This window comes from Leptinotarsa decemlineata, unplaced genomic scaffold, assembly GCF_025532065.1.
Source record: "Leptinotarsa decemlineata unplaced genomic scaffold, Ldec_3_MD MMD2_tig00003192_RagTag_RagTag, whole genome shotgun sequence".
NCBI lineage: Eukaryota > Metazoa > Arthropoda > Insecta > Coleoptera > Chrysomelidae > Leptinotarsa > Leptinotarsa decemlineata.
The window spans coordinates 3692271-3714825 of record NW_027412582.1 but is presented as its reverse complement, the minus strand read 5'-3'; the positions used below and the strand labels follow the sequence as shown (position 1 = coordinate 3714825).

Sequence of the window (22555 nt, the reverse complement as noted above, 5' to 3'; positions counted from 1 at the left end):
AGGCACAAGTCGGGTTATTTGTAGGGTTCCCTTTTCTATGTTGATAACCTAACTGACTTCTACTGTATCTTATCAACCAAAAAAAAAATTAACGCAAAATATTATTATTTTTTCTTTCTGGACCTCCTTCTTTCACCCTCTCAAATAAAATCTACCCTTCAAATAAAATAATATATCTTTCTGATAAAGTTAATCCTACCGATCTTTTTCTTTCACTCCCTCAAATAAAATAATCCCCTTCAAATGAAATAATATCCCACCGCTGCCACCACTGTAATAAATGACCGTCTGGTCTGAATTGGCGATCCCTATATAAGTACTACTAATGAATATATAATAATCATCTCAGTTTACTCGCACCAGAAAAATTCACCCCCCTGTATATGGGATCGTTCAGCCAAAGGTATTTATTTTCTTAATTTAGTTTGGTAGCGTGAAAGTTGCTGCCACCAGATCAGAAAAAGTTTGAAATCCGTCCTGATCACACGGATTGAGAATTAGTAGGCAACTTGGTCAACAGTTGACTTTTTCCTACCTTCTAATCTTCGTGGAGAAATGGCTTGGTTATGCCACCAATTATATCCTCGGAGACTGGATTCGGCCACGGCTTAAATGCGTGGTCTTTTAGGGGTTTGAGGAAATGAAATAATATTAGCAAAGTTTTCACAAACCAACTTTATTAATGAGTAAAGTTGGCAGAATAATCGGATTAACAATAGAAAAAAAATTAAATGAACAGAACTAATACTGAACGTTATTTACACTATATAAAAGAAAAAGAAATAAATAATTATAACCATGAACAAACTATGGGTAAACTACTAAAACAAACTGACAGGAGTATTCCTTTGAAAATTGAGGTAAGTTCACTCAGGGCATAGATATGCCTTGCCTGAATTCTACTAGCTATGCTATAAAATCAAATAAAATACAACTCTGAGAAGTTATCAAGAGACCCACTTAATCGCTCCTCTCTGTATAACGTAGGAAATTACTATGACCTATAATAATCTAATAGAATGAAAAGGGAACCCGATTCGTAGCTATATTATTATGGTAAATGTTCAGTAATACTCTAGGTGCCAAGTCGAAAATATAGTCCACATAAGCATGCAATAACATCTACACTATATATCAGAATTGTTTAAAATACGCTCACCAAAATTATCGTAGACGGACTCCCCTGAAAACTCCAACGAAAGCCACTATTTCCCCAAAAACTCTTAACAGAAACTCGGAAAAATCTCTAAATCACTAAATTGAATAAACCCGCGAATACTACCAAAACCCAATTAGTGTCACTTCTCTAAACAGTGACTTGAAATATCTCAATATTTCAATTCACTCAAAATTTCCAGCTACCGTAGGAAATTCAACTGGATTCACCAAATCTCCGCGCACCACTGACTTAAATCTTTCCAAAAAAACCTCACCACCTTTACTATGTTAGGGGATGTAAGTAATGTTATCCCAGAAAATTCTAACCAATCAGAAAGTTTGAAATTGTTTCTAAGACTGGTACTCTTTTCGCCACCTCATGGTCCGGCGAATAAGTCCTCAAGAATTCACGTCTAGTTCCCGACATTTCTAATGTCGTGAGTCTACTACTGATATATAGATGTCACTGCAAGGGTCATTTTTGGATATTTTCTTTGCTGTCTCGAATAAAACATATGTAGATTAGCCACTTGGGTGGCTTCATTTTATCTTGTCGTTAAATTTAGAGCTCATAAGATAAATTGCGATATTTATTATACGTTTGAGTGTTTTCTGACTTTTATTCTAAATGGGGTATACAGACTGGATGACATATTTTCGACCCTTAACGAAAGATAATGAAATGAATTATGGGGTTGAATGTTACAAAATATCGAATTTCTTAGTATCAAGCAGTTAATTTTAACGACTTTTTTTCTTTAAATGGCTTGGTTCTGTTGGCCTTAAGGTTATTTCTGAAAGATGATAAGGTTCCCTTTTCATACGAAAACACATGTGTTTTGGTATCTGAAATTCAACTAAAAATATAATAAATCCAACTTATTACAAAAACAAACACAATTTTGTAGGAAAAGACTCAATGATGCAGAACATTAGTAGTCTTAAACCTTAACATTTATTATCATGTATCAGTATGTTTTAAATTGTTAGTATAGTCTTATCTAAGTTAGTTAACTTTGAATTTTATTTCCTTTTCTATTTTATTTCTCAACATTGTTAGGTTACAGTCATATGTATGACTCTAGTTATTAGTTATTATTATTGTTGGTTAAGGACATATTATTATTGTTTACTGATTTATTATTATTATTGTATATTAATATTATTGTATGTATATTAGGATTTCCTAAATAAACGTATTCATTCAAAGTAGTAGTTTGAAAAGACATGAAAGAACTCATACTGGTGAAAAGCTATTTTAGTGTAAAGTCTGCTTGAAGTCATTTATTCAAAGCAAGAATCTTGATAGTTCATGAAAAAACTCATTCATAATGCTTTTACATGCAGAACATACTGAAAAAAAACCATTTCATTGTAAAAGCGACTTGAAGTCTTCGAAAACTCATGGAAATCAGAAAAACTCAGAAAATCAGAAAAAACTCATTCATAATGCTTTTACATGCAGAACATACTGAAAAAAAAACCATTTCATTGTGAAAGCTACTTGAAGTCTTCGAAAACTCATGGAAATCAGAAAAACATTTCATTGTGCAAAGTTATCTCTTGATAATTTGTTTTCTGATTTCGAAAACCATGAGTAAATTTATCATCTCAAATTATGATAATAATGTCTTCATTTTTTAATACTCGGCAAAGTCCAGTATTAATACAGCTCTACTTAACTGAGTACCATTTACAATTATTCAATAGTAAATACATTATTAACACATACAAAATCCAACATAGCTAAATAATTATACTTGAATTACACACATCATGAAGGCACTAAACATTATACAGATTTAATCAAAAGCATTATATTTTTAGGAGAGAATAATTTTTGGGATTTCTACGTCTCCATCTTTAATAAAAAAAAAATGGGAATTTTCCAAAGAAAGGAAGAAAGCAATGAATTTCAAAATAAACTATTTACGAAAAGGTGTATGTCATGCAAATAAGTAATTTTCAGACACACACTGGAAAAGAAAGACCTGCCAAAACAACTACTTTCATATAAACATTGAATTATACAAAAAACACTTTTCTCTATTCAGCTTTCATTCCAAACATTCGTTATGGAATTGACTCGGATATCATTCACAGGATCGCTACACAGTGTCGTATATGAAAGAGTTAAAATTTCACTTACATGGACATTGTCATCCTCAATGGCATACATCCGATGTTTCAAAATAAGACACCTGCCTTATTGCTTCTTCAGCACTAATCTGGATAACACTGCGAGATGAAGTATTCATTTCACTCATAACATTACGACTCTATGTCACGAATTAGTTGAATCTACTCCAATGACAGTATGTAAGGGCATTCATTCACTTATTTGTATCAATCCCAGCCATAGGAGTCTTGTTTAAATTGAAAAGGGTATACTTTTAGGACAGATTACTTTCTTGGAAAAGAAGAATTTGACTTCCTACTTCTCCATCTTTATACAAAAATGTGTGAATTTTCCAAAAAAAGGAAGAAAGCACTGAATTTCAAAATAAACTCTACCCAAACTGGAAGTAAAAACTCTCTCGAAAAAACTGATAATTGTACATTTCATGCTTTGTCATTAAGAAATTTGTTCTTTCGGCAATAAAGTATACATTTATTGAATTGCTAATTGTTTCAAGTATTGACCGGTTCTTTGCTTGCTAGAAAATGACAATATCATCAGCATATGAGTTAATTTTTCCCACATTCGAAGTTGGTAAGTCATTTAAATATATGTCAAATAAAAAAGTTCGTAGAACAGTTCCTTGTGGTAGCCATTCTGAACTTTGATTACCCGTAATTCACTCTATAAGTAAGATGACTTTATCACATTATGTACAATGCTATTCATTTGTAAAATATCGTGTACATCAAGAAATTGGAAAAGAAAGGTTTTTGCCTTTCTACTTCTTCATCTTTATACAAAAACATGTAGGAAACTTTCAAAAAAGAAAGAAAACAATCAATTTCAAAATAAACTCTTTTAAAGATGTGTAGATCGTGCAAAAAAGTAACTTTCAGACACAAACTGGAAAAATAAAGCCCTCTCAAAACAACTACTTTCATATAAACATTGAATTACGCGAAAGAAAAAAGAATTTTGAAACAACTACTTCTATGAATATTGAACTATAGAAAAAAACACTTTTTCCTATTCAGTTTGTACTCCAAACATTCGTTATGAAATCGAATTAGGTATAGTTCAAACAATATACTATATGAAAGAGTATTTAAGAAACAATTTATTGTGAGATTTTCAGTAAACATTTTTACAAAAACGCAACACGTGTTTCGCTATACAATAGCTTCTTCAGGCGTGTAAGTGTTCCTTGAATACGTTATGGATGTTTTCACTTACATGGAACACTGTCATCCTCAGTGGTGGAAAAAAAGTTTCGGAATAAGACACTTTCCTTATTGCCTCTTCAGCACCAATCTGGACAACACCAATTTCAAAGATTATTCTCTCCTCAATATACCCCTTTTAATCTAATTATTCTCATCGCTTTAGGTTACTGCTTCTAACTTACAATAATTTTCAATTTATATTTTTTCAGGAACGGTTTTCATAAATACTTGTAAGAACATGTTTTTTCTAAATCATTTTTTGTGGGAAGGTATATTTAATTTAAAATAGGTTTGTTCTTTTATAAAAATACTGTTAAAGTTCTTATAATAAACACTCATTTCCTGTTATCATAATTTGTAGACACCATTATTACAATCAGTTTTATGCAATGTGTTTTTTTGTGGTATGCAAATAAAAATTTTATGTCTTAATTTTAGTAATTTTTATGTTCCTAATATAAGTATTTAAAAAATATTTTTTGGTTTGAATTAACATCAAGTTTGAGAACTTCAACCTAAGTCTGTCAATCTTACGTGGAGAGTACGGAATACAGTAGAGAACCCCAGTTATCCGGATCAATTAGAATTAATGTTAGTCCGTATTATTGAATTTGGCCAATAAAATGGCTTATGCAAAAGGCAAAACCCCGAAAAGGTTTGAGTGATTGAAAAAATTTGACTAATGTAGTATTCAATAATATATTATTCAACAAGTAAGAAATGTAGTCATCACTTGTGAGAATGAAGTTTATCAAGTCGGGAGCGAGTGCTTTTCAGAAGTCCTACAAATTTTTTTTATTTATTTACCACATGACCTATTTTCACAAAATAATTGCGGTGGAGGGTCAAATAGACCCTCTCACCTAACAAAACCAACTAGATGTAAGGATAAAATATAAAAAAGCAACAATAAGCCAATAAATTACGATCTTTTCAGAGTATTTTTGAATGATTCCAAAGAGGAATTAAAAACTTCCTAATCCTCATTGTAAGTATCAGCAAGTCTAAAAATTCTACCCATAGTATGATAAAAGTTCCGGAAAATTAATGCTACCATTGATTATTTTGTGTATTCTAATATTCTGATTCTAATCAGCCACAGTATTCAAGTTGAAAATGTCCAATATAGTTTTATAGTTATATTCACCAATATGATATCCCAGTTTGTATGCAAAACCTTGATTTGAACCCTTCCAAGCATATCAAGTATATGAGGGGCCAAATTGTGGAGTTGTATTCGATTTTTGATCTAACAATTGAACAATATATGACTGAAACTTAACATTTTTGGTGCTCTAATATTAACATTTGCAACATGGAGTTAGAATAACATTTTTGGGTTAAGAGTGATTCTTAAGTCTTTGATTGTATTTGTTGTTTCCAGTTCTGATTGCTTGATTTTTCATGGATCTTTGTTTCGGAAAAAATAATTTACATTTGTTTATATTCAATTGCAATAGCGTACAAAGTTAGATGAATCATATTGTAATTAATCAGTATCATATGAGACAAGAAGAAACTTTGAACATTTTCAGATCATCAGCAAACAGAAGAAATTCACTATAGAGAATAACATCATTCAAGACATTTACAAATAGGTTGAAAAGTAATAGTCTTAAATGAGATCCCTGTGGTACACCAGACGGAACTGTGAATATTTTACATATTGGTCGGTCAAGTCAATACGGCCAATTTCTTTCAAAAATTTAGTTGTCATTCCTACACACAAAAGCGAGGACAGGAAACATCGTTACCAATTTCCCTTCTTTTCATCAACTAGAAATAAATATAGGTACATGGAAAAATATTGAAAATAAACTCTGTAGCTGTAACAAAATACCTAGGAATAGTCAGTCGGTAGCCAAGCGGTTCGGCGTGGGTGCTTTGTTCACTCACTTGAATTGACTGCCGTGTTGGTCGGTGGTTCAAGCCCTAGTCTGAACGATCGATCTTCACTTGCTACCGTCCAACCCGTGTTAGGAATCACACGTTAAAAGGTAAGACCTCGTTAATCCCTAGCTCGCTTAAGTTTCGACTTCTGAGGGTTGTCGTTCGTAGGGGTGCGACAGCTGGTTAACGGAAAAACAGATTTTAAACAGATCTAGACACACACACACACCTCAAATGGGATTATCATATAAGATATGTGACTAGAATACTCCAAGTCATCCGATATAAATTTAAATATCTAAACACTTGCTTACCCATCGAAGAAATGAAAGTAATCTACTTTGCCCTCGTAGAAAGTCATATCCGCTACGGTATTGTCAAATATAGAAAATAATCATGAAATAATTCAGATTCATTTAAGTAAATACATGAATTGAAAGATATTCCAACCTCACTTCAATATTTCAACACAAGAACACTCAGTATTCAGAATTCCATCTTTTAATATTTCAAGTTCATAGACATCGAAATTGATCCGATCACAGGATATAGAATATAAAACAATCTCCAAATACGCAAACTTGGCACAGATTGCATGCTGTGCATTTTACCTCAGTACAGTGACCGGATCAAAGTCGCAATGTCAGCGTATAATTCTTTATAAATATTGAGGGAGGTCAAGGTCATTAACAGACAGTATTCATTTGAGTATCGATTGATCATCAGCAATGCAGCATATCTCCTTCTCTTCGATCCTGCTGGGTGGCAGTATAATGTAAGTTTTTGATGTTTTAATGTATTTTTCTTATTAACATTTGAGTGTGAGTTTATTTAAAGTATTTTTTCCGTTTATTTTAGAATAAATATTTAATTAAGTTTTAAATGAGTTCTTTCATTATTTTGGATGAATGAATGAATGGATGAAACAGCGAATAAAATCCTCTCGTGAATAGCCAAGCGAGAACTGAGTTGCGATAGTATTATATCTTGGAGTGGTGCACTCAAAACTCATCTGAATCTATTAGGTCTGATTGATTCTACAGAAAAACCTTGAATACTATTCCCTCTCTGTCTCTGTAGAGTAGGGAGGGTGAGTGTAAGCCCACGCACTTGGGCCACATATGACCCATTGTACATCCTCCCGAGGAGTTGTCCCCCTAGATCATCGTCCATCTTGTCCTTTCCAGGAAGGTGGACAGGTCACTGGGAGACATCTCCTTTATATCGGCAGGTGTAGGCCAAGACTCGCCGAACACACACTCTCTTATTACGATAACTCCGGGCACTCGTACAGGACATGCCTGACAGTCTCATCTTCCTGTTCACACATCCTGCCTAGAGGTGTGTCCACTAGCCCCATATTATGGAGGTGTTTCCTTAGTTGACAGTGGCCAAGTCAGAAATCCTACTGTAAGGCGTAGATTTTTCCTGGTCATCGCCAGATATTTCTTCGGCGCCGGCTTCCCAGGGTCGCCCAAGGTGATCCTGGCATTCTTTGATTCCATCCCATCTCTTTGAGGATTGAGCATGGGCGTAACATTTGGCTAGTTCCGCAATTGTCGAAGTCATCAGGCCGTGGGTGCCACTTGGTCCTAAAATTCTTAGTCCAGCCGCTTCCTTGGCTAAAGAGTCGGCAATGCGATTACCTTCACTCCTGTCGTGCCCTTTAACCCACCTCAGGATAATGTTATTATCTACCGAGGCTTTGGCTAAATCTTGGTGGCACTCTAGTTCTAGGCTAGTACTACCTCACGCTGTCTGTTCAAGGCTAATAGTACTTGTCTGCTATCAGTGCAGATTGTTATGTTTTGCCAGAAATTCCTTTCTTGGTTTTTTTTTGTGGCGATTGAGATACCAGCCAGTTCTCTTTGAACTACGCTGGTATTTCTTCCCATTCCCCACTTAATCCTTAGGCTTAGTGATCTGGAGTACACTCCCCATTCTGAGCCTTCTTTGGTTTTTGAGCCGTCTGTATAAATCCGTATTGCATTTGTAGCATCTGACTCTGTGTTCTGCTTAATTTGTATTTTGTAGGGTTTATTAAATACAAACCTGGGCTCAATTGCATCGCTTGTTGCCTGCAGCAGAGCTTGTGCAGTAAGCGCTTCCCGTCATAGGCCCAGCCTCAATTGACCCATTCCTACTTCGAGGTTTACATCAACCGTGCGTAATCGTACCATGGCCATTAACGCAACCTCCTTAACGTACAGATCAAAAGGGGTCAGACCCGTGATTAATTCCATTGCCGCGGTTGGGGTTGTTCTCATGGCTCCTGTGATGTTTAAACAAGTCAGTCGCTGTATTTGATATAATTTTTGGATGGCCGTTGCTTGTAAAACTTTCGCTTCCCCAAAATATCAACAATCTACCTTTGAAAGAGTTCAAATACAGATTCAAAAAATTTTTAATTAAAAAAGCTTTTTATTCCTTAGATGAATATTTTAGTGATGGTTTTCGAGACATGTAATACCACTTAATCATATATATTTTAACTTGTTTTATATTTCTATTTCATAGTTAGTTTGTTTTATTTGCACAAATGTATGTATATCTATAGTAATTGTCCATTTAACCATTCAAGTTATCTGAATATTTTATATTTTGTATTTATAGATAAGCAATATCTGTTATGACCTGTGTAAACTTTGTATTAGCACCAAATATATACTACTACTACTATGTTCCAGAGAAGGGGTGATAAGACCCCTCCCTGTGGACATCCCCTCAAGACCAGTCCTGTGATGTGATGTCTTCTACATTAATACTTATTGCTCTACTAGAGAGCATCTGGAGTATCCATTCTCCTACTACCAGGGGTACATTTCTGGAGTGTAGTTGCTGGGCAATTGTTGGAAAGGTTGTTTTATCAAACGCTCCCTCGATATCTATGAATATACCCAGGGTGGATTCTTTGTTGTCCAATGATCTCTCGATTCTGCCAACCACATGGTGAAGGGCAGAATCAGTAGACCTTCCCGGAGTATATGCATGCTGATTTGGATGAAGTGGGTTGTTAACAAGTACTTCATCTCTTATATACCGCTCACATAGCCTCTCCATGGTTTTTAAAAAAAACGATGTGAGACTAATTGGTCGGAATGCTTTTGGTAGGGTGTAGTCCATCCTACCTGGTTTGAGTATAAATACTACTCTTACTTCTCTCCACTTACTGGGAATATACCTCAGAGCTAGAGAGGCTCTGAATATTCCAACCAGGTGCGGCATAAGAGTGAACAGTCCCCACTGAAGTAGGGCTGGTCTTATACCGTTAGGTCCTGGTGACTTGAATGGGGAATAGCCTGATATAGCCCATCTTATTTTGTCCTCATCAATTACTGCACTAGCATATTGCCAGTCGTATTGTGAGGGTGTTGTTGGTACATCCATCCAGTTCGTCGTTCCAGGAAAGACAGAACTTGGGAAGTGAGTTTCCATAAGAATCTCAGCACTCTCCTGGAGGTTGGCGGCTTTGTCGCCATTTTCCCTCGTCAGGATGCCGATACTCTTATGGTTGTCATTTGAAAGTGCCTTCTGTAGCCTAGAAGCTAGTGGGAAGTCTTCGACTGCCTCATAATAGGCTCTCTAGGCTTCTCTTTGCTTTCGTCTGCAGACTTTTTTGAACTCTGAGGTTGGCTTGATATATACCCCAGTCCTCTTCGAGTCTTGTACGTTTTGCCTTGTTAAAGGTCGTTCTCGCTGTCTTCCTGATGTGTTCCAATTCAGGGCACCACCATGTGTTGGTTTGTGCCATGCATTTGAACCATCCTCATCGGACAGGATTCCTTATAGGCAATGTCTATTTTGTTGTGGATAGATACTGTGTACCTTTCCAGTTCATTGTTGCCAGAAGTCAGGACCTCTGTTTCCCGCAGAGCTCCTCTTAAGAGTCGATTGTAGAGAGCTACATCCGTCCTCTTCGGGTCACGGGATTTTTCAGTGGTCCTGAGATCCTGGTTTACCGTATAGGTCTGTAAGTATTTGTAGTAAGTCTTGTTCAAGTTTGATTTCAATAAGTCATTTTTTTAGTCACTCAAACCTTTTTGGGGGTTTTTGTCTTTCAAATACGCCTTTTCTATTGGCCAAATTCAATTATCCGAACCAACGTCAGTTCCAATTGATCCGGATAACTGGGGTTCTCTATTGTATTCCATACTCTCCACGTAAGTTGAAATATTTGACTTAGGTTGAAGTTCCCAAACTTGATGTTCATTCAAACTAAAAGCTGTTTTTTAAATACTTTTATTAACAGCATACAAATTACTAAAATTAAGACATGAATTTTTTTTTGCATACCACAAGAAACACATACTGCATAAAACTGATGGTAATGATGGTGTCTACAAACTACGATTACAGGTAATGAGTGTTTATTGAAAAAACTTTGAACAATATTTTAATAAAAGAACGAACTTAGTTTATATTAAACAAAACTTTCACAAAAAAATAATTTAGGAAAAACATCTTCTTCCAAGTATTTATGAAAATTGTTCCTGAAGAAACACAAATTTGATATATTGTAAGTGATTAGAAAAATTTCTTAATTAAATTAAAACGGGTATATGTTTAGGGAGAGATTAATTTTTGAGAATGGTGCTGAAAAGGCAATAAGGCAAGTGTCTTATTCCGAAACATCGATGTCCACTATTGAGAGGCGACAGTGTTCCATGTGAGTAAAATATCACCTATTTTATACACTATTTGTATAGCAATCTTTTGATGTCTGATTCTTCGATTCCATGACGAATGTTTGAAGTGCAAACTCAATGGGAAAAAGTGGTTTATGTATAATTCAATGTTCATATAAAATTTGTTGGTTCATAAGTTTTTTCTTTTGTGTAATTCAATGTTTATATGAGAGTAGTTGTTTTGAGAGGGCTTTTTTCTTCCAGTTTTGTGTCTGAAAGTTACTTCTTTGCATGATCAGCACATCTTTCTAAAGAGTTTATTTCGAAATTATTTGCTTTCTTCCTTTATTTGGAAGATTCCCACATGTGTTAGAAATCACACGTTAAAAGGTAAGACCTCATTAGTCCTTAGCTCGCACAAGTTTCCCAACTTCTGAGAGTTGTCGTTCGTTTGGGGGGCGACAGCTGATTAACGGAAAAACAGATTTTTTATATAAAGGTGAAGAAGTAGGCAAAAACCTTTCCCAAAAATATAGCACTTTCAATTCAATCTGTTGATGTGTGTAATTCAAGTATAATTATTCAGTTATATTTGCTTCTGTGTTCATAATGTACTTACTATTGAATAATTTTAAATGGTACTCAGTTAAACAGAGCAGCATTAATACTGGACTTTGCCAAGGATTAAAAAATTAAGACATTATTGTTAATTTTATATTTTGAGATAATACTTTCATTTCATCAACTTCTCCATTTTCGATAGCAAAAAACAAATTATCAAAAGGTAACTTTGCACAATGAAATATTTTTTCTGATTTTCATGTGTTTTTGAAGACTTCAAGTAGATTTAACACTGAAATGGTGTTTTCTCAGTATACATTCTGCATAAAAAAGCATTATGAATGTGTTTTTTCATGAGTTTTCAAATTACCACTTTGATTAAATGACTTCAAGCAGCTTTTACACTGAAATGGCTTTTCACAAGTATGGGTTCTTTCATGCGTTTTCAAATTACTACCATGAATAAAAGACTTCAAGCAGATTTTACACTGAAATGACTTTTCACCAGAATGGATTCTTTCATGTATTTTCAAATTAGTACTCTGAAAGAATGACTTTGAGCAGGTTTTACACTGAAATGATTTTTTTCTAGTACGAGTGATTTTATGTGTTTTCAAATGACTACTATGAATAAAAGACTTCAAGCACATTTTACACTGAAATGGCTTTTCACCAGTATGGATTCTTTCATGTATTTTCAAATTAGTACTCCGAAAGAATGACTTTGAGCAGATTTTACACTGAAATGATTTTTTCCCCGTATGAATTTTTTCATGTATTTTCAAATTACTATTTTGAGTGAATGACTTCAAGCAGATTTTACACTGGAATGGTTTTTTCCCAGTATGAATTATTTCATGTCTCTGCAAATTATCACTACGAATGAATGACTTCAAGCAGATTCTACACTGAAATGGCTTTTCACCAGTATGGATTCTTTCATGCATTTTCAAATTAGTACTACGAAAAAATGACTTTGAGCAGACTTTACACTGAAATGATTTTTTTCCAGTATGAGTTCTTTCATGTGTTTTCAAATTATCACTACGAGTGAATGACTTCAAGCAGATTTTACACTGAAAGGGCTTTTTACCAGTATGAATTCTTTCGTGGGCTTTCAAATAACTTCTTTCAACAAATGATTTAAGACATATTTTACATTGGAATGATTTCTCCCCTGTATGAGTTGTTTCATGTCTTTTTAAATGACATTTCCAAATGAATGATTTCGAGCAGATTTTGCACTGATACGGTTTCACAATATGATCTTTTGCAATGCCAAACTCCTTTTGACATAACGCTGACGACTTCTTTTCATTGAAGCTCTCTTCTTTCTTCTCGATGCTCTCTTCTTTCTTATCGATGACTGTTCCATTCTCTGTTTCAACAAAAACGTTCCCCGAATCTGCGAAAAAATTACTAATGAAATAGATATTTTATACAAAATTGTTTGCTTGAAAAAAATATTAATTTTTCACTTAGTGACTGTTGATTCAACCCCCCAAAAAGGCGTAACCTTTTGGGATTCTACTATACAAATAGTTTATAACCACTAAAAAGTTTATGAAACAAAGTTATTGAATGTTCTGTAATGTATCTGAATTGGCCATAAATTTATATAAACCAAAAAATTCAAACTTTTCATGAAATGAGGAAATGTATATTTATACACAAACTAATTACTGGTCATAAAGATTCCAATATATAATTGAACAAACTATTTTAATCCAAACCAATCAAACAGATTAATAATGAGTCAAAGTATATTTATTCATAATATTTTTTCTTTCTTGAGGTTTCATGAATGACAAATTCAAAATTTAATTAGAAATTTAAAAATAAATAGTAAAAAATTCAAGGGAAATGAATAATAACTACTGAGGAGATTTTTTGTAATTATCATGTCACTATTTCGATTGATAGGTAGAATTGCAATGTCATAAAATTAATCTAATGAAAGCCTTTTTCACATGCTATAACTAAAGCACGCTTTCTTCACGTGCTTTTTGCTAAACAAGTTAGCATCATCAGGAGATAATTGAAACTGAATCTTCAACTAACTTAGAACCTTTTATATACAATTGAAGGTACCATATACATCAAATCCAGAACTGGACTCACCGAGACGGATAAACAGTTGTATCCTCCTCACAGTAATGCAGATCAGAGGAAGATACCTTTGTGAATATTTTACCATTTTTCAATATACAAAGTATGTATAACAATAAAAATACGAGGTCAGTTAAAAAATGAGGTGAATGTTCAAATTTCGCAGGCTACATACCTTCGATCAGCGATTTTTTTATATTGGTACACTTGTGTACCAATATAAAACACAGTTTCAGCTGTTTAGCATGTTTAGTTTGTTGGTGAGAGGCTTTGAAAAACTATCGACAGCCATACAGGTTTGTATAAAAGAATTAACAACTCAATATGAAATAAAATAAAAAGAAGGTAAGGATTGGATTACAAGGGAATTTCTAGAATTAATAAAAAAACGTGATAAATTATATTCAGAAAAAATAAAACATCCTTTTAATCCGGATATACTCACGGATTTCCGAATACAGAAAAATATTGTAGAGAAAAAATGAAAAAACTGAAACAGGAATACTTTAAAAAGAATTGGAGCAATACAGGCAATAACCAAAGTACTGAAATAACTAATTTGGAAATTGGGGGACAAATTCTTGATAATCCCAAAAATATAGCTGAAAAAATTAACAAATATTTCGTTGATATTGGTAAATCAATAATGAATAGTGTAAACCTACAAACAGCGCCATCTTCTGAGTTTGAGGAAATCATAAGTGATTGTTCAATGTACCTATACAATACAAACTCCCAAGAAGTTCAGGAAGAATTATATAAGTTGAATAAAAATGCAGCACCTGGTTATGATAACATAAATACTATGATCTTTTAACACTCGGGGATTATATTATACCTATTTTAGTTAAATTAATAAATGAATCTTTTAAACAAGTATAGCTGAGGCTCCAGTCAATCTAATAATAACACTGTTGATTTTCAAACAAGACTGAACCTCTAACGGAAGCAAACAACTCTTTGGAAGGTTCGAAATAAATGAACATTTCAACCTAGCAGACCACTATTATAATATTCATGCAGTCATTGTTTACTGTGGTTCTGGCGTTGAATTTCGTCATTATTACGCCTTGGTCAAAGAAGAAACGGACTGGTTTAAGTTTGACGATAGTCGTGTCACGAAGTGTTCTGGCGATGCATTGAATTTATTGGAGCCTCTGGAGACACCCTACATTTTGTTTTATAAGAGAGAGGACATTGTTGGATCAAGATCTTCAGATGATGTGGTGCTGTAGGTTTTTCCGGGTTTTCCTGCAGCTGAAAAAGCAAATGCGCCACTGGAATCAATGAAGTCGCCCCGGAGCGCCAATTAATTTTTATTGTTGTTTTTATTTTATTTTTATCGTTCTGAATAAATATATAAGATATTCTCAAAGTCAGCAAGGTAACACCTATACACAAGTCAGGACCAAATAACATTGATAACTATAGACCTATTACAGTAGTTCCGACTCTGTCAAAAGTAATAGAAGTTATTTTAAAGAAATGTATTATCAATTACATGAACAATTACCAATATGGATTCCAAGAAAATAGTAGCACCCTGAGTGCAACTATAGACTTCATTAACCACATTGCTTCTTCACTGAATGATAAATACTACACTATTGCTTGTATTTGTTGATTTACGAAAAGCATTTCATTTTGTTGATTTCTCTATATTACTTGAAAAAATTGAAGAAATGGGAATAGGAGGAAATGCTCTCTCTTTACTAAAAACATACCTTCTAGATCGCAAACAATTCACAATGGTTGATGACATTTCAAGCCAAACTGAAACTACCAAAGCAGGTGTGCCCCAAGGCTCAGTCCTTGGACCCCTACTCTATACATTACATGTTCTGTCATTGAAAACTGCTAACATTATAGGTAGATACTTTAAATTCGCAGATGATACTGTTCTTGTATATAAAGGTAAAGACTTGAAACAACTCGAAACACTGGTAAATACCGACCTTAAGGTATCACAGATGGCTTGCAAAAAATAAACTTCAGATCAATGTAAAGAAGACTACTTTTATAATCTCTCAGAAAAACATGAAACAACAGGACATCACAGTGGAGATAGGAGGCAAAGAAATAAGGAGAGTCCATAATACCAAATATATGGGACTAATAGTTGATGAAAACCTATGCTGGAATAACCATATCACTCATGTAGAAAAGAAGTAATTCAAATGGTTAGTGCCCTAAATCGTTGTAGAACTATGCCCATCTTCACTCCATCAAATATACAGTGCACATTTCTTATTAATTTTTTAGCTATTTGATTCCTATATGGGGTACATGTGGACAGACATTATTCAAAAAAGTAAAAATACTTCAAAACAAAGTCGTGAAAATGTTATTCAGGCTTGACTACAGAACCTCAGCTGATACTTTATACAGTATAACCAAGATACTGCCTATTCAGGATGTTCTAGAAATCGAGCAAGGTAAATTTGCATACAAGGTTATACATGAACAAGTCAAATGTAATACAAATTTCACTTTCGTTAATCTGCTCCACGAATATAATACTCGTACCCATTATAATGTCTTTTTACAACCTGTACGTACTAATATTGGCTTAAATAATCGCATTACAATATGCATGAAAACTTATAATTCTCTTCCCAAGGAAATAACAGATAGCCATAATTTAAATATCTTTAAGAATAAAATAAAGAGTTTTTATAATAGGATACTCAACAAAGGAACGGCTTAAATCTATTTAATTCTCTGTATTAATTACTATCAAGTTTTTTATTTTATTCACATTTGTATTGTGTATTATCAAGTGAATCTTGATAATATTATTTTGTTGTACTGAATAAAGTATTATTACATTGTTTTTAGCTAGTTTTGGATAACTTTTTTTTGGATGGTGCTGCTATCTCAATTACTATTTAAAATGTTTATTGTAACCATGATTGCATTATCTGAATAAAGTTCTTTAAAAAAAAAGTTACAAGTGTTTTGCATGTTCGGCAATTTTCTGCTATGGAAAAAATTGATCAAAGAATCTACATCAGATTTTCTGTAAAAAAATTTACTGCTCAAAAACACTTGAAATCTTGACAGTGGCATACTGTGATTGTACTCTGAGTCGGAAAAATGTTTTCAAGTGGTACAAGCTTTTCACAGAAAGCCGAGAAGATGTGATCCAAAAGATTTTGTCAATTGAGATGGAAAGAAGAATATCAACTGGTAGAAGAATCAAAAAGCATAAAAAAATTATGGGAATGTTCATTCCAGTGTGGATATCCTAGCAACAAAAACTTAGTAATAAAATTGAAACCAATAAATTGATGGATTTAGCCTTTACTAAGAAAAGAGAAATGAAATTTTCTATGTTTTTTACCACTTTTTTTGTAACTAACATTACTGCGGTTTCTTCCTATAAGGACATTTTCAAACTTATACAACTATAATGTATAAGTATATTATGGAAATAATAGTTTGAGTAGATTTAAAGGGTGCCCTAAATGTAATAGAAATGAAAGATTTCTAATTTATCAATATCTGTTAATTTCTTGAAAAAATTTTGCAGAATATTTGACATATTTTTCTTATATATCCGTTAATAGTGGATGATCGTTGATGAATTTTACACTGAAATATAGCACATTATTCATAAATATCATGTACAAGATCAAATCAATTTGCAGTGCCGTCGAGGAGGGTGGAAAATAATACGTCATTTTCCAATAATTTTTGGGTATATCTCTGTTAATAATCGATGTCCGTTCACAAAACTGTCACTAAAATGTCGAGAAATACTATATAAAGATATTCCAAGACTCAAATGAATTTTAAGTGTCGCAGGGAAATGTATGAGGAAAATAATATGTTTTTCAATTGTTTTTTGGAATATCTCGGTAATAATCGATAAGCGTTCACGAAATTTTCACTAAAATGTCGGGAAATAGTCTATAAAGATATTCCTGAACTCAAATGAATTTGAAGTTCTGTAGGAAAATGTATGAGGAAAATAATATGTCATTTTCCAATTACACTTGTTTACAGCCGATTTACGACTTTAATGCCAAAGTCAGTTCTTTGTTAATTTTTGTCATCTTTGTGAATAAAATAAGTTGACTCCTGTAAACGCAGTATCACATATTTGAACTCGACGTACGCAACAGAACAAAAATGTCCAAAGTACAAAAACTTGGCTGCGTTAATCCTGCAGATAGTTTTTGCTATATATGTGGTCAGTTTACTCCTAAATCGCAGGAACGGCCAATTAATCAAACGACCAAAGTAGCTTATCATAAGTATTTTGGATGTGTTGTTGGTGATCAAGATCGGGATTGGACTCCTCACTTATGTTGCCAAACCTGTGCAGAAAATCTAAATAATTGGTAAAATGGCAAACGCTCTTCTATGCCTTTTGCAGTTCCAATGATTTGGCGAGAAACAACGAATCATTACAACGACTGTTTCTTTTGCATGACAAACGTGTCTGGTTTTTCAAGAAAGAGCAAACACAAAATTGTATATCCGGATATTCCTTCTGCAAGAAGGCCGGTTCTTCATGTAGGAGGTTTACCAGTTCCAACACCCCTGGCAAATTGGGAGGAAGATTTGGAAATGTATGACGACCAGGCAGGTTCCTATGATGTGCCAGAAAAAGACGTTCTTTATTTTCCCGAGTTTTTCGGGGGACAAGAAAGTAGAAAATTGCGAAACACTTGTAGAAGAACTACTTGAAAACCACTATAATAATAATAATAGCCTTTATCACCAACAGTTAAAAACCATTTACAGGGTTGAGTATTTTAAAAAAGTAAATGAAATGAAATACTGAGATACAGTGTCAAGAATATATTCTAGGAAATCAAAATTTATATCACACAAATTTGAAATAAAATTGAAATTATTGCAAATGCTAAAGATAGGTGACTTGAGATACAAATTGGTTCTAGCCAGTTGGCTGTAAAAAGTTTTTGTACTTCTAGTTCTAAAATGAGACACACAGAAAAATTGTTCCAGCACGTTTTCTGCATAATTCAAGACTTTAGACATTTTTGGTCATATAAGAAAGTTCAAGAAAATAAAATCTTTATTATCAGACTATTTGTTAGATATGGCATTTTACTCCACAGAAGAATTCTTAAATATGTAGAATTTATATGTTTAGTATGTATAATATTTGTATAGATGTATGTACTGGGCCTATGTTTAATTATTTAAAGTGTGTATACACATATATTATGTTCATAATTTTAATCTAATCCTATTTTCTGACAAGTCCAACAGACTCTATACATTGTTTTTCTTTTTTCTTGCAATTGTATTGGAGTTTACAGTGATGAATAAATTGATTTTCATTTGATTTGATTTGATTGAATGTCATGGAAAAAGATTCATATGGAATACCTCTATCAGGATAGATACCATAAGATTTGAAGTAAACAAACTTTAGGAAACGACGATGAACATTTTTAAATAATGTATTATAGCAATTGTAGAATGGAGACCTTAAAACAGAGCCATATTCTAATTTTGACCTTACGTAGGCTACATAAAGAGTAAATAGAGCAGATAAGTTTGAAAAAGATCTACCATTGCGAACTATAAAGCCATAAACTCTCAATGCTTCACTTACTTTCGATCTAATATGGTTGGAAAAAGACAAATTTTGAACAAAATATGCACCAAGATCTTTGAGTTACCTCATGACAGTGAAATGGTATCTGCTCGATGACTAACATTTTCCTACTATAAGACACTACTTTACATTTGGATGCATTGAGATATAGTTTGTTAACTTCACACCAAGTCTGTATATTTCAGAATGGAATGTCGCATGTCTCTCAAAATTCATTTCTTGCATTCCCATTCGAATTTTTTACCAGAAAATTTGGGTGTTGTCAGTGACGAACAAGGGGAAAGGTTCCACTAAGACATACTGACAATGGGATGCAGCAATGATGGGAGATTATTGTTGCTTCCTTAATGACTGAAAACGATGAAATATATAAACAAAAGTCAACATTTTAAAAAAGGTTATGCACAAGAGACTTCATCTGAACGTTTTTTCATGTGTATTGTAAATAAAGTCTGTTATCCTCAAAATATATGGTTTTTTCCTTGTTTTGATCCCATATTTCCCTGTGCGTGAAAATTTTTGTATAAAATAAAAATAACTACAACTCAAAATATTAACATGATGGAAAATTTTTGATGTTGGAGTCGCAGTCAGGATGCTTCAAACTCTCATGTATAGCCATTATAATATTAATCGCAATTAATTTTTTTATTTGTTGACTAGTGTAATTAAACAAACAATTTTGATTTATACCATACGGATTAGTAATAAATTAAAGTGTATTTATTCATAATATTTTTTGTTTCTAGAGGTTTCATGAATGAAAAATTCAGATTAGAAATTTGAGAATAAATTGTAAAAAAATTCAAGGGAAAATGAATTATTCATACTGAGGAGATTTTTTGTAATTGATTATTATGTCACTATTTTGATTGATAGGTAGAACTGGAATGTCTGGCATAAAATGATTCTAATGAAAGCCTTTTTCACACACTATAAGAGCACTCTCACTGTGTGCGTTTCGCTAAACAAGTTAGCATCATCAGGAGACGATTAAAACTAAATCTTTCAACTAAGTTAGAGCTTTTTATATACAACTGGAAGTACCGAATACATCAAATTCAGAACTGGGCTCACCGAAACGGATCAACAGGTGTACCCCTCTCACAGGAACGCAGATCAGAGGAAGATACATTTGTGAATATTCTACTATTTTTCAATACACTAAGTATAAATCACAAAGAGAATACGAATGTGAGAAATGTTGACAATGGCATATGCTGATTGTACTCTTAAGTCAGAAAAATTTTTACAAATGGTACACAGTAGCGGCGTTAGAGAATGGCGTGGTCAGGCAACCTCCTAGGGCGCTGGATATGAAGGGGCGCCTCAGGCGCCCTTTTATCGTTATGTTGGCAAAAGTAGAATGGAACACAGTGTTCAAATCGGATTACTGCACTGCATGCATTCAATTATACCGGGAATCCCCGACCATCCAGAAAAACATTATCTATCTCTTTTTAATGTTTAAATTAGAGGGAGTTCATGTTATTTTTGGGGGAACACACTCAGCTCATTCTCATTCATTACATCGGTGCATGCACTTTAAACAGTTATTCCAATTATTTTAAAACAAAGAGATGCAGTAATCAGACGGTTCATGCCTTTTTTGCCTGATCAGAATGTGGCTACCCGTTTTTGTTTTAAATTTTATCAAAGATCCCAAATTACAAGAACTGTATCCAAATTTATGGATAGCAATTCGCATATTATTAACTATACCTGTAACGATTGCTAATGAGGAGAGAAGATTTTCTAAGTAAGTAAGTAATTTCATTATATCTTTTTCCTTTTTTTATATGGGTTTGAATTGCAGTTGCAGGGTGAGATGTGATTCTGAAGATTTTGTCAGTTGAGATGTAATGAAAATATCAACTGGTAGAGAAATCAAAAAGCATAAAAATTACGGGAATGTTCATTTTGGTGTGGGTATCACAGCAACAAATATTTAAAATAAAATTGAAACCACCTGATCATATTGAATGAGATTAGAAAATCCTGAATGCAAAACAACCTTCAGACTATAGTACCTGTGGTGAAGCAAAGTGTGGGTTTTGAATCATGAGTCATATCTTACCCTGTATTTCAAGGAACTTATTTTGAGGGCCTTCACTTATTTCTTCAATACATTTTTCTGATTTGGGTTCATGGTAAACATCAATGACCCCTTCACTTTTAATCTGATCTATATATTTTTCTTCGAGGTTATGGGTAACTATTTCAATACCAATCATATTATATTTTCCAGATTCACTGACCATTTCAGTTTCACATTTCATGTCTGTTTCAAAAACCACTTCATCCTCAGCAGATTCAAGCTCTCTCTTAACCTGTATTTCAAGGAACTCATTTTGAGGGCCTTCTTTTATTTTTTCTATACATTTTTCTGATATGGGTTCATGGTAAACATCAATGACACGTTCGCTTTTAATCTTAACCATATCATCTTTTTCTTCGAAGTTATGAGTAACCATTTCAATACCAAACATCTCATATTTTCCAGATTCACTGACCATTTCAGTTTCACCTGTTTCACATTTCATGATATTTCTTTCAAAAACCTCTTCATCCCCAACAGATTCAAGCCATTATCTTTGAATAAAGCGGTATTGTTTTCAACGACGAATTCCTTATTTTTATTCAACTTTGTCAACCCTTTTTTGAACAGAAGTAATGTAATTCTACTTCTTCTTTTCTTGTTTACTTGTGGTCCAGCACAGCCAAAAATACTGTTTCGGATAAAACGCACCTTTGGATGGATGAACATAAATATGTTGTTTTCTGCATGTTTTGTTATGCATATACTCAGAGTAATAAATATATAATAAATATATATAAATAAGTAAATATAAAATATTCATTACCACGAGATTCATAAACAAATTTCATATAATCAGTGTCAATATCAAACTCAAATGGAAGGAAAAAAGAAAAAAGTTAGAGATTCAGTATAGACTGCTATAAGTGTGTTTTACTTCGAATCTGTCATTTTCTGCTCGATCAATATACATCGAGCACAGGATGTGTTTTGTTGGCACTCATATTAGAGATTAAGTAATTTTCGTCAAAAGTTATTCGTTATCTATGCTCGTTGTATTCAGTTCTAAAAAAAAATGTTTAAACAGGAATAAATCCCAATAACAAGCATGTTACAGTTTATATCTGCCTATATACACACAATACACATACATACACATATACATGAATACAATACTAATTTATCAACTAGAAACACCTGAGTAAACAAAAAATAAAGTAAACATTTAGCAAA

General features: G+C 33.2%; 3 protein-coding genes across 6 annotated transcripts in view; 2 read left to right on the top strand and 1 right to left on the bottom strand.

Annotated features, from left to right (window-relative positions):
- LOC111516691 (uncharacterized) overlaps nt 1–19597 on the top strand; it is a 48868-nt gene extending 29271 nt beyond the window's left edge. Inside the window, exon 2 of the mRNA XM_074177635.1 lies at nt 19470–19597. Coding sequence (XP_074033736.1) covers nt 19470–19588 — 119 coding nt within the window. The 3' untranslated portion in view covers nt 19589–19597. The remainder of the gene's footprint in view (nt 1–19469) is intronic.
- Nucleotides 1–22555, top strand: part of LOC141483160 (uncharacterized) — a 519459-nt gene that overhangs the window by 89579 nt on the left and 407325 nt on the right. The gene's annotated exons all lie outside the window — the stretch shown is intronic.
- On the bottom strand, nt 10617–21787 carry LOC141483163 (uncharacterized). 3 transcript variants are annotated; one of them, XM_074177622.1, is made up of 2 exons: nt 21362–21787; nt 10617–12984 (listed from the first exon to the last, which is right to left on the bottom strand). In XM_074177622.1, exons 1-2 carry the CDS (start codon nt 21771–21773, stop codon nt 11915–11917), a joined length of 1482 nt encoding a protein of 493 aa, XP_074033723.1. In that variant the 5' UTR covers nt 21774–21787; the 3' UTR covers nt 10617–11914. The 3 variants fall into 3 exon arrangements, with proteins under 3 accessions (XP_074033723.1, XP_074033724.1, XP_074033725.1); XM_074177623.1 differs by having other exon boundaries at nt 21315–21404; XM_074177624.1 differs by lacking the exon at nt 10617–12984 and adding an exon at nt 19520–19635.

What these genes read in the sequence shown, in the direction of transcription:
- LOC141483163 (XM_074177622.1), bottom strand. Translation starts at nt 21,773, where the DNA reads ATGTTTGGTATTGAAATGGTTACTCATAACTTCGAAGAAAAAGATGAT. An exon ending in TAAGTTCCTTGAAATACAGG is followed by an intron (nt 12,985 to 21,361) that starts GTAAGATATGAC and finishes ATTTTTTCGCAG; the next exon opens with ATTCGGGGAACGTTTTTGTT.